Source organism: Mirounga leonina, unplaced genomic scaffold (genome assembly GCF_011800145.1).
Source record: "Mirounga leonina isolate KUSES-001 unplaced genomic scaffold, KU_Mleo_1.0 Mir_96, whole genome shotgun sequence".
Classification (NCBI taxonomy): domain Eukaryota; kingdom Metazoa; phylum Chordata; class Mammalia; order Carnivora; family Phocidae; genus Mirounga; species Mirounga leonina.
The window spans coordinates 38,752-51,021 of NW_023270871.1; the positions used below are offsets into that span (position 1 = coordinate 38,752).

General features: G+C 45.1%; 1 protein-coding gene across 1 annotated transcript in view; it reads right to left on the bottom strand.

Annotated features, from left to right (window-relative positions):
* Nucleotides 1–346: 346 nt before the first annotated feature.
* LOC118006334 (A disintegrin and metalloproteinase with thrombospondin motifs 12-like) overlaps nt 347–12,270 on the bottom strand; it is a 298,264-nt gene continuing 286,340 nt past the window's right edge. The window contains exons 23-24 of the mRNA XM_034998952.1: nt 11,061–11,214; nt 347–4,069 (exon numbers count right to left, since the gene is read on the bottom strand). Of these exons, the coding sequence (XP_034854843.1) occupies nt 3,891–4,069; nt 11,061–11,214 (333 nt within the window). The 3' untranslated portion in view covers nt 347–3,890. The remainder of the gene's footprint in view (nt 4,070–11,060; nt 11,215–12,270) is intronic.

The following is a 12,270-nucleotide window of genomic DNA, read 5'->3' on the forward strand; positions in this document are numbered from 1 at the left end:
TATGTCTACATGTTGGATAGATTGAGGAAGTAGGTTCTACTGTGAGCTGCACGTCTGAATACACTGAACCTGGTGCTGAGGAGAATTCTAGGCATCACTTCAGATCATCATACGGTGGACTGTGTCAGTTGTATGATCATTCAGGAGAAGAGACCTACGTTCTACCTCACCTGGGTTGTGACTCATCCGGGGACATAATGAGCTGGGGTGGAAGAGAAAGGAATCTGCATGGAGTGTGGGAGGAAGAAACTGGCATCATCCTCCTCCAGTTGCTAAATTCCAGGGTAACACTGGTGGGTGGTGGGAGTCTCACAGCAGGAGTAAATGAATCACATGGAAACATCAATGAGTTTAGCCATTTATTAATACCACCCAAAGGCAGGCTATGATTACAATCTGGTTTTAAGTACTGAGGTACCCACCAAGGGACCCCTTAAGGAGGCTGGGCCTGGCCAGCACAGCACAGAGATGCAGGGAGAGCAAATGGGTTGGGCCATATACATTATACAACCACTTTGGAGGACAGTCATAGGTAGAACTGTGCTTTGCCAACTATGTGGTTTTTTTTAAATGGTATAATTTAAAATAATAATACTAATAATAACAATATTTGAATTTGCAATACAACAAAACAGGAGTAGCATCAAATATGTTGGCTAAGTTATAGCACCAGGCAATTCATGTCATGTGGTTTCTCCCCTGAAAGTGAATCGCTGTGCACTGAGCACCAGATACACTGTCCCCTGGCTTCAACCTAAAGTCAGAGGGAGAAGAGCTAAGACCTGCAATCTCTGGGGTAGCAATGTGTAGCTCTTAGAGTTTGAAGGATTTAAGCCAATTGATTGGGAAATGATAGTCTGAAACAATATAAATCTCTCAGATTTGCTTCAGAAACTTGATGAAATCTATCAAAAACATTCCCTAAATATCTGAAAGCACCACATTGGGACGCATGCACCAAGAAAGCCCATCATCCAACAAGTCATTCCCACAAAGAGGCAATTGTAGTATCCACGAAATGATTTCCCTTTTTAGAAAAGTATTCACTAGTCTCTTGAAATACTGTTTTCTCATGGTGCACTAAATTATGTTTCAATATTCAAGAATTAAATTAACCCACAACTTTTCAGAGAACAGCGAACTCTACCATGTGAAAGGCAATGTAAACCAACATGGGTTCGAGAACCTTGCTGCATTTAAGCACCAGACCCTGCGGTGGCCTCTCTGGTTCATGGTAGATGGGTATCCAGTGTGTCTTGCTACACCTCTCACTTGCTTGTTCAAGGTGGGAAGAAAAGAGGACATGTGTTAAATAAACCAATGATGCTGCTTTCGTGTTGTCCCCTGTGAGCTCTGAAGAAATGGTGAAGACACTGTCTAGGTTCTTGTCTTCAGAGTCTCCCCTCTCTGATCGCAAACACAGGGACCTGTCAAAAGCCTGATGATCCAAAGCTGAGTGATTGTCAAGGTAACGACTGTGTCAGATGACTCTAACAACAAGGGCTGTTTCTATCCTGGAGTCCAGAATAATGGATGCCACACAACTATCCCACAACGCAGCCTCCACACAGGAAGGGAATGTGTGAGATGCATGATTAGGGGCTAATTTCTTGTCTTTGAGAAACTGGAGAAAGGCCTAGAATGGAGTATCTGGGCAGACCCTCCCCACATGTCTATCATCTTCTTCACCACGTGGGTCATAAATAACGTGGCCCACTTTGTGTATTGGGAAATCTGGCCTAGCTGAGTTTGCTGAGGTCAGTAGGGATCTGGGTTTATTCCTGAGTTTTGAAAGACTGGTCATATCCAGGTCTCTGATGACATGCATAAGCCTCTGATAGCTAGTACAGTACCAGGTGAAATAACTCAGCCCCAGTGACGACATTCAGCCCCCCGAAAGCCCACACTCCACTCCAGGAACAGTCTTAGTGAACTGCCTCATTAGAAAAAACCAGATTCTCCTCTACCACTCACATCACTAACCATTTAAGCCTCTCCTCTCTAAAACTGTCATTTCACCAGAGATTATATCATCAGCCAGCAATGTTTGCCTTTAAAGACAGAGAATACAAGAACGTCATCATCGAGAAATAAACTCCCTGGCTTCAGGTAAACATGTCTGTTTTCATCCTGTTTCTCTTCTTTCTTAAGTTCCATCCCAGCCCTAGTGTTTTATTTTCTACAGGAGTTTATCAGAATAATACACATTAATGGCTTGAAAAAAAAAATACAAAGCACATCATATAACAACGTTAAGCTTCTAGTGTCCAAGCAATAGAACTGGCATTGGCCAGCAACACCATTACACGTTTAACAGATGCGGATGGACTTGCCCGCTGGTACATCTATCTGTGTGTTTATATTAGTCCTGCCACCTTCTAGATACTAGCACCGTTTTTCGAGAGCACCATTCTGCTGAACGGATGGGTAATTCAAGGGAGCTAGGGCACACTGTGCTCCATGGGGAATAGCAACTGCCCTCTACCTGTGCACAAGTCTGCACGACGCTGCTGCTCACAATGTGAAGGCCCCATCCCTGCCTTCCCCTCTGTCAAGAGGCCCCCACCCACCCACCCGTCCTCACTCTCTGGGTTCAGATCATGTAAATGCCTCCCCTTACAAACTAGGAAAGTTGCCTTGTATTTGAGACCACAGCCTCCTGATGGGTGGTGAGAACATCCAGAATAAGCATTTTCACGTTCATTTCACTGTTTTGGACTCTCCTGACTTGGAGAATAGATCAAGGAACAGACCTTCCAAAGTAACTATTGGGTGTATGGGGGTCATGTTTAACCTCACTTTGAGTTGTGGGTTTTTTCCCTCAAGACTAGAAGTTTGTATCAGTTCTTGTACTTAATACAGTTGACCTGGTCCTCTGAAATATTTTGATCTTGAGCTCCATCTTCTGTCCTTGGGGTAGGTGGGGGGTGTCGCCCCCACGGACCTGGCTATGGCAGCTCTTGTGCAGGAACCCCCAGCAGTGGAAAGACAGTTGGACCTCTGAGTTGATGACTCAGGCAGGGAACACACTGGAGAGGAAGTCAGACGGGAAGACTCATCAGCTCTTCCCCAAAGGAAAGGTATTGGCCAGGAAAGTAGGAAGTATAAAGGTCCATGTTTCTTTTCTTACACCGGCAAGAAATTGATTTCTGTTCATTTCCTTTTTAAGAGTTTTCATAGAAATTATCCTTGAGTCAGAAACGTCTTCCCTAGAATTAAGCTAAATCCCTTACCTTTGCTAAATCCTACAGTTTCTGACCATTTCCTCTCATTTCTCGTGTCTCCAGGCAGGCACAGGAGTCTAAAGAGCCCAGATACCGAGTCTACGGGGGCTGAGTGATAATAGCCAACACTGTCTCTCCCTGCCCCAGCTGAGTACTGGCTGAAGAAAGTGGCCCTCTGCCTGGGTGAATTAAAGGAATGTTTCTGAAATCTCTCCCATGACATATTGAACAGCAGCTTCCCCAAGCAGGGAGGGAAAAAAAGGATGATTTCACCAAGGTAAATCAACAAGACTGCTCCCTGGATGCATGTGGTTCTATTTCCTGATACTCCTGAGGTAGTCTGGGAAAAATCTGGTGTCTTCGTTTTTACTTTCAAGGGGGGAAAAGACATCATGTCACTGACTTACCTAATTTGGCACCTTTCCCAAGAGCACATCCCAGGAGATGCCTGAACCTCTTGGATATCTCACCTGTCAGGGAGCAGCAAACATTACAGTCCCATGCCTTTTGCAAGGGCATTTAGTGGCTAATAAAACACAGGGGATTTTGTTTTGAGCCAAAGTTGGACTGGAAAACCTCAGTGAAGTGGTTTCCTGGGGCTAGAATGCAGTCGAGTCAGTCCCCGGGCTGCTGCAGTCTGTGGTGGGGGGTGGCTTCCTTCTGGACTTAGAATGCTTTGGGGTTTTTGAGCAACTGTGGCTTTCTTGGCCTTCGGGTGTGGACGATGTGTGTCTGGGAACATGAGAGGCAGCACTGAGCCCTCACAGTGGGCACAGAACATTTCTTCATGGTTTTTAGTGTTTGGCAGAAACTGGCTGATAAGTTGTCCTTGGTGCAAAGTAAATCTGTGGAAGGAGAGAAAAATAAAACAAACAAACAAAAAAACAAAGATTATCCTTTGTAAGTGAATGAGCACAACTTCTACTAATGGAAGATGTTATATGTCTACCCAGAAAGGCTTCACAATAATTCACAGTAGTTGACATCCACTGAACAGTGATTATGTAACAGACACTGTGCGAAGTGTTTGTGTTAAACTGAATTATGAGTCACAGTTCTTCACTCCTGTGTAACAGTGTTATATACACATCCCCACCCTTGCCATGGCTGCCTGGTGGGCGGTGAATACTTCACTGCTCGACTTTGGCTTCAGCCCAATACTTGCTTTGGACAATGTGGTATCAGTAGAGGTGATCCTTATGGGGCCTTGGGAGGTGCAGGGGGATGAGCCCGGCCTGATGAGCTTCTGCTGTCCCCAGGAGAAGGACCTGGTTCGCACAGCTAGTGGACCACAGACGATGGGAGGCACATGGAGCAAACCTAGACCGAACCTACGGCTGGCAGTCAAGGCCAACCAAGGCCAAGCTAGATTAGCTGAACCTTAGCTGACCCGCAGACGCTGAGCTAACTACACATGATGGTAGTTTTAGGGCCCTGGGTTTAGAGGTGTTTGGCTCTGCAATATTGTCATGCGATAGTTGAACGCGATGTTTCACGTGCATTGCTTCACTTAATCTCCCCAGCAGTGCGATCAGGCAAATAGGAGTCTTTCCATTATACAAATGAGGACTGTGAAGCCTACAGAAGTTAAAAAGCTGCACAATGTTACCCAGCCGGTAAGTGGCATAGCCAGAGCTCAACAGAGATAGTTTTACCAATCATACCATTCAAAGCACCAGACAATAACCCAGCTAGCTGACTAACCAACGGGTTCTGAGCAGAGCTCAGCAGGGCAGAAGCTACAGATATATAAAATGTGGTCACTGCCCTCCAGAAATGTACCACGTAGATGAAGACATAAAACATACACAGATAATTCCCACAGTAAGCATCTGATGAGTTACCTGGATTCTAATCCTTGTTCTACTCTGAAACCTCTAGGCAAGTAAGTCCCTCATCCACCCCCCCCTCCCCACCCCTTGGCCTGATTTCCTCATCCAAGATGCAGGGAATTTCTCAGGGGTCCCCAGCACATACATTCTAGGAGCGGCACTCAGGTTGGACTGGTCCATGTACTCTTGGGCTGGAAGATATTCAATAAGGCCCCAAAGAGCAGATTTTTCTTCTCTAAAGAGAAATTGTTTCAAACTTTGCCTGAGTGCCTCTCTGAGCTCTGGTTGCCTTGCTTTCTTCCTTACAGAAGAGATTGGAATAGTTTTGAAGAAAAACTTTTTTCACAAACAGGCTCCTGTCTTCTGTCAATAGGACTGGCAGTTAAAAGTAGAGATTGAGGTACTATCCTCTTTACCCAAAAACTGTGCAAGTATTTTTTCCTCTTTCTGCCTTTTTTTCACCTTCCAGTCATGAAGGCAAAAAAAATGCTTTTAATCTCCTCATAGCTCATCATTCTCTTGACGGGACCTTGTTTTTCCGCGAAGAAATAAATGTCTTCGGTTAGCTGTCACAATCCTATTTTGTTTGCAGGTTCGAACGGCACTTGGGAATTGGTAACACACAATGTTCCTAGAACCCAAAAATCTTCACTGCTGATTCTTTTCTTCTTTAGGCCTCTTCTTTAAGCCTATTATAAAATCCAATCTCTCCTAAAATCCCACAGGAAAGTTTCTTTGATGCTCTGTTTCAGAAGGAGTACACGTTTCAGCCAAGGAGTCCTACTGGAAGAAGAATTTGGGCTCTTCCTCTCCCACAGCTCCACGAGGGCAGCCAGTGTTCTCCGTGGGGTCTGGACCAGGCATCACATGCACTGGTGTTCAGAACCAGGCAAGGATTCCTTTCTAGGCTGCTGGCTTTGGAACAGGACCAGCATGGACACCTGGGTGTCAAGGGCCTGCACCAATTTCTTAGCCAGTGTCTCCCGAAGCCCTTGTGGATGGTGGCTGGAAGAGGGGCATGTGGTGTAGCTCTCTGCCCCACATCTTCCCTGAAATGAGTATGGGAGTGCTCTGGGGCTACTTCAGGAAAGGAAGAAGACAGAGGAAGTGTGAGAGCTCAGCTTGCATCCCATCTCTTCACGAAGCTTCTCTTGGCCATGCTGGCCCACATGGATCCCCTCTGTCTCAGTCTCCCAATTTGCATTATTATTGTAACATTTGCTCAAACATAGCACTACATTCTATCTTGAACTGTTCTGTAAATGATGGTATGAGCCTTTTCTGATAAGGCTCTGGTATGATCTCTCAAGGGTGTTTACCATTCTAAAAAGGGCTTCCTAGAGCCTCCCAAAGCCCTAACCTGTTGTGGGCTGAACTACATCCTCCAAAGTTTAAGTGTCCCCCAAAGTGGGAGTGGTACATGTGAATGTGACCTTATGTGGAAATATTTCTTTGAAGGTGTAATAATGATATAAATTAAGATGAGGCCATACCAGAATAGGGTGGGCCCTTAATCCAACATGACTAGTGTCCTGGAGGAGACACAGGTACACACAGTGAAGAGAAAGCCACCGGAAGACACGGACATCTGAGGGGAAGCTGGCTGTGTGAGGACAGAGGCAGAGATTGAAGTGACCCAGCTACAAGCCAAGGAAAGCCAGGGATTGTTCACAACCACCAGAAGCTAAGACAGAGAGCATGGCCCTATCGAGACTTTGATTTTGAACTTCTGGTCTCCAGAACTGTGAGAATACATTTCTGTTGCTTTAAGCTATTTAGTTCCTGGTAGTCAGTTATGGTAGCCCTAGGACAGTAATGCACCTCCTCCCCTATGACAACAGTCATAACAGAAATACAATGTATTGAGCACTTACCCCATACCAGGTAATGTACTTCCTAGATACCATCTCATTGGATCCACATAGAAATGGACTTGTAGGTATAGCTATTCTTTTAAAAACTGAGGTGTTCCAGAAAGGCTTAGTAACTGGCCCAATACTGCATAGCTGACATGTAGCTGGTGGCTGGGATTTGGATGTTGCTTCAGGGCCTCTAAAACTCGGCCACCAAGGGAATGAAGCTCTTGTACTGGCAATGGGGAAGGAGGGGGTCACATGGACAGAGTTTCCTTGAACACAGCATCTTCACTTGTTCAACACAGGCCCCCCAACTGTCAGGTTAGGTGAAACCTCCAGGAACAACAGAGGCTCAGCCACACCTGGTGTTCTTGCCTGATCTTGGGAACCATGGGATTATGAACTCTGCTTTTCAGTGGTCCTCGGAGCCCTGGAAGCATGCTGGGTCTTGCAGTCCTCCTGTTCAAGAGTGGGGGACTTGAAGGAAGAACGGATAGTGGTGGCCTAAATTGGGAGCCTGTGTTCCAGGCCCGTGTTTAGAAGCTCATTTAGACAATGACCATGAGCCTAACATCGTGGCATGGCTTGACTGCACAGTTCTCTTTATTATTATAAAACAATGAAGGCTTGTTGTGTTCATCAGCAAACTGGATCCCGGCCGAAGCACACACAATGCTTATAATTAGGGGCAACTTGGAGAGGAGATCCCAATTTGCCTCTGCCAGTTCAACAGAAACCAAGCTTGGAAATTTAAAGGGACAGTTAGAAGCTTGTTTCTTTGTTGTCAGCTGTGTCTAGGCTGAAAGGATAATATTTTGCCCACAAAAGAAAGCTGAAAAACAATTTCAATATTGCTGACAAATACAGTTTCTGTAAGAGTTTGGGTTCCTTGAGGCCAGGGGCTGTATTATACTCATTTCTGTATCCTCACTTTTTAGCACTTGTCTGAGACGTATCTTGTGATCCCTTATATTTGCTGAATAAATGAAAACATGAAATCCTATTCATCTGGAAGAATATTCCTGAGTAGAAAGTTTGCTGACTCAAATGTTCATTTGTAGCAACTCTGGGCCTAGGTACTGTCTTTATTACTTTCCTTATTCTTTCTCTTGCCTTCTCTACCCCTCATTCCTTAAAACAAACAAACAAACAAACAAACAAAATAAAACAAAAAACCCCAGGAATGGTGTGCATAAGAGTTTTGCTTTTGTTTTTTAATCATTATGAGTGTAATGCCTAGAATATACCCGATACTCAGTAAATACTTCTGGATAAATTAAAAAAGTTTTAACCTACTTAGGGTTTTACAGTCTCTACTTTGGAAATGGTAGTTCTGATTTAGAATTTAAATCATCAACAACTTAGATGGCATCTAAAGGAAGTAAAATGGCCTGGAGGAAAGCAAACCTTATGTGGAATTGATATCTGATCTTGTAAGATGGACACAGGGCATATGTCTACTGTGATGGCTAGCTGGCTGACAAGATTCCAGGCACTGAATGATTTATTTTCAAAGCATTTCAGAAGGCACAGGGGTAAGGGTGGGTGGTGGGTCTTTAAAAGCAAGGAATTTCTTGAAGCTGCTCTTCATGTTGTTTCTATATGAGTAAGCATGCTCTGCCTTCAAGAGAAGCTAGTAGTTAACTTTTGTTGCTCTGATAATTGTTGATGAGTGAAATTCATTGCTATTTATATCCATTGTCAGTCAGCTGTTAGTCATCATCTTGTCAGTGTGAGATTTCAAGAGAAAAAAATACCAAGCATGCATTTAACCTGGTTTTGATTATTGAAGATTGCACTGTCCAGCAATAAAACAGTTAAAGACCATCTACGTAGAATTGAACAGCCCTTAACACTGGGCATGGTCAAGCAGGACTATATTGCTGCAGTCTCCTGAGTGGTCTTCCTTGTCTATCTTCCACATGGCAGCCAGCATGACTTTCTCATCTCCACAGCCCTGTCTGGAATACTCCAGTGCTCCTTCTGCATTGGGGATAAAGCCCAAACTCCTTGGCATGCTTCCAAAGCTCCAGCTTTTCCCTCCAGCCCTACCATTCCTAGCTTCCCATGACCTTCATACTTGAGTTGAGTTAGACTCCTGTGCCATGACCTTGTATGCTTCCTAATTACTGTAGAAACTGAAAGCCTCTCCAGGAACCTCCCGTCTGACCTGTCTATTCATCCTTCACTTCCTCTGCAGACCTTCCCTGCTCTCCCCAGTTTACAGTTAATGCCCTTTCCAAGAACTCTTGTAACATCCTTACCTCCCTTATCAGTGTCACTGGGTTGCAGCTTTGTTTCTTGTTTGACATTATGTTTACATGTAGTCAAGTCAGGGCCCAGCAAATACCTGCTGAGTAAGTGCATGATTTGTCAACAAGCAACCTCTAGGGAAAATCTTCTCAGGGTATGACCTCTAATGGCAGTCTCTGTTGAACGTCAGCACCCTCAGTCCTTGGAAGGAGGTGAGGAATAGATTAACAGACCACAGCCTTCACTACCTCTCATCTTGAAGGATCTTCAGGACACAACTACCACTGTGTACAACCAACATGCTAGTTTTCAAGAGTTTTTCACTTAGCTGCTGATGTCTAGTAGTTAGTTCTTTAATTAGGGGCAGAGTAAATTCACCCTGACCCTCTAAATCCCAATCTCAGGACTACATCTATAAGAGGCATTCTTTACTTTGTAACAGATGGAACTATCAAAAAATCCTCTCTCCCTGCCTGAAAACCTTCTCTCTAGGTTTTTAATTTAATTAAAAAAAAAAAAAAACCTCACATATCAATGAAGCCCCAAATGCCAATGGAATGGACATTAAAATTCATGTTTGAACCCATTCATAAATGGATAAGAAAACTATAGGCTACTGAAATGAGTAAGTTGCCCAAGGAAGGTACCTGAACTGGTTTGTTGATGGAATTTTCTTTTTTCTTTTCAAACCTACTTAATACCTGGTATTTAAAATCTTGACAATACCTTTGGAAGGCTTGTGTTATTATTCTCCTTACATCCAAAAGGAAATAGGTTCAGAGCATTAAATACCCTGCCAAGGTCACATAGATAGAAAGAGGCTGCTGCAAGATGCACACCCATTGCTGTCTGATTCCAAGGCTGGATTCCTTTCACCCCCGAGGAAGTGAGGCATGGGAGGGAGAAGGAGACCTGGCCTGGCACTCTGGCTCTGCAATCGGTCCCCCCCTGTATTCATAAACAGGCCTCTTAACCTTTCCAGGCTGTAGTTCAACATACTTAACATGACAAAGGTGATCAGATGTCATTCAACTTGGGATGCTTTCTGAAAGTGGAGGTTGGATGTAGCAGACAACACTGATGCTCCCCTGTTTGGGTCTCCCTCCTTAGATTTGTTGCTTTGTTTTCATGTGTCACCCCCGACCCCCCAGTCCCAGCATCCCTGTTCTTTAGCCACTAATACCCAGAGACCCTGGCTCTTTTGGAGGATTGCCCACAGAGCCTACTGGAGCTGGTTTGTCTCTCCATGTAGAAAATTTTTAACACCTGCGAATTCCCTTCCGCTAGGGTAGCCCTTGGCCCATGGTTGAAAAGTGTGGGAGTGTGAAAGTCCAGCTCCCCGGCCTCAGGAGCAGACGGCTCCGACCCATGGCTTCCACCCTGCAGCTCCCCTGTGGGACCAGGCTGAAGCAGCCACCTGGCTGTGCTTTCTCCCTCCTCTGTCCTGCTTCCCCCACTCCCTTCACGGTTTTCCTCGGGAGCACTTCCGAAATGGATCCCTTGCACCCAGATCTGCACCTCAGAGCTGTTTCTGTGGAATCTGATCTAAGCTGGTGGTGCTGCATTGACAGAGAAGGCCGTTCAGGACATGACTGGTTTCCTGAGAAAGGCTGGCGCATCTCTCAGAAATCCCGGAAAAAGCAGAAGTGATTCTCATCTGTGTAGGATGACGTCAGTGTGAATGCACTCTGAGACAGGAAAATGGATGAATAACGCCTCAAGGAATTAGAGTCAAACCTCACCGAATGGACAGCTTGCTTTGAATGGAACTGGCTGGCCTCTTCAGTATAAAGATTCCTGGTGCAAAAAGGGGACTAAAACTATCCACATCAATTCACACGGGACACCTTATTTATGAAAAGCTCTCTCCCCAGCCGGCGAAGTCATTCACCCACCATCACTCTTCTTGCAGGCCTGCTGGCTGCATTTTCGGAATTCTGCAGGTCTGGATTCGTGATCACACAGGCATCGGTCTTCAGTCGTATTGTCCTCTGAGGAGACGCAAAGGACGGTCCTCTTCTGAAAGCCACCCCCACAGGAAGCGGTGCACTGAAAGAGAGGGGTGCGCGGAGAGTCACAAGTCTTCCCCAGCGGCACCACGGGGGCTCTAGCGGGGCCCTGCGGCCACCGTGCTCAAGTAGGGGCAAGTCCCCATTATCAGGAATCGTCTTGAAGGGGTCAGAGAATAAAGCCCTAGTCATCTGGAGATGTGAATTTAGGAGGAGGCTGTATTACTGACTGTGGACTGAATTTGGCTTAATTTACTATGGGGTTCTCCGAAGAATGTGGACAAAGGTTGAACAGCAAGAAGAATAGCATAAAATTTTGTATCTAGGCCCCGGTGCCTCAGAAATCCAGTTTCTCTGAACTCGTTTTGATTTGGGGCTGGGAATCAGTCGTGAGGAAAGAGAAATGGGAGAGGAAAACCATCGAGAAATGGCGAGAGAATGTGGAATGGGCCCGACTGGACCATGTGGGGCCTCAAGCCACACAGGTAAGATGGAACCCCAGTGTCAGGAAATGGCGGCCTACCAGCAAGGGAGGTTCTCTGGCCTGCGAGAGCGGCTTATGATTCCTGGGGATGTGAGAACATGTGTCTGAATTTATCACATACACTTGTGAAAAAAAAGTCTTTTTATTGTGTCTATCTATAAAACATAAAAATTCGCTATTTTAACCGTTTTTAAGTATACCGTCCAGTGCCTTAGGTGCATTTTCACTGTTGTACAATCATCACCTCTATCCTTCTCTAGAACTTTCTCATATTTCCAAATTGAAACACTGTCCCCATTAAATAAGAGCTCCCCATCTCCCAGCCCCAGCCCTAGCCCCTGGCAACCACCATTCTATTTTTGTCTCTATGAATTTGACTATTGTAGATACCTCATATAAGTGGGATCATACAATATTTGTCCTTTGGCCCTTGCTGATTTCAATTAGCATAATGTCTCCAAGGTTCCTCTGCATTATAGCACGCACCAGAATTTCTTTTAAGCTGGAATACTATCCATTGTATGTTTATACCACACTTTGTTTATCCATTCATCTGTTTGGTTACTTCCAAACTGTTGCTTCCACATTTTGGCTATTGTGGACCCCAGATAC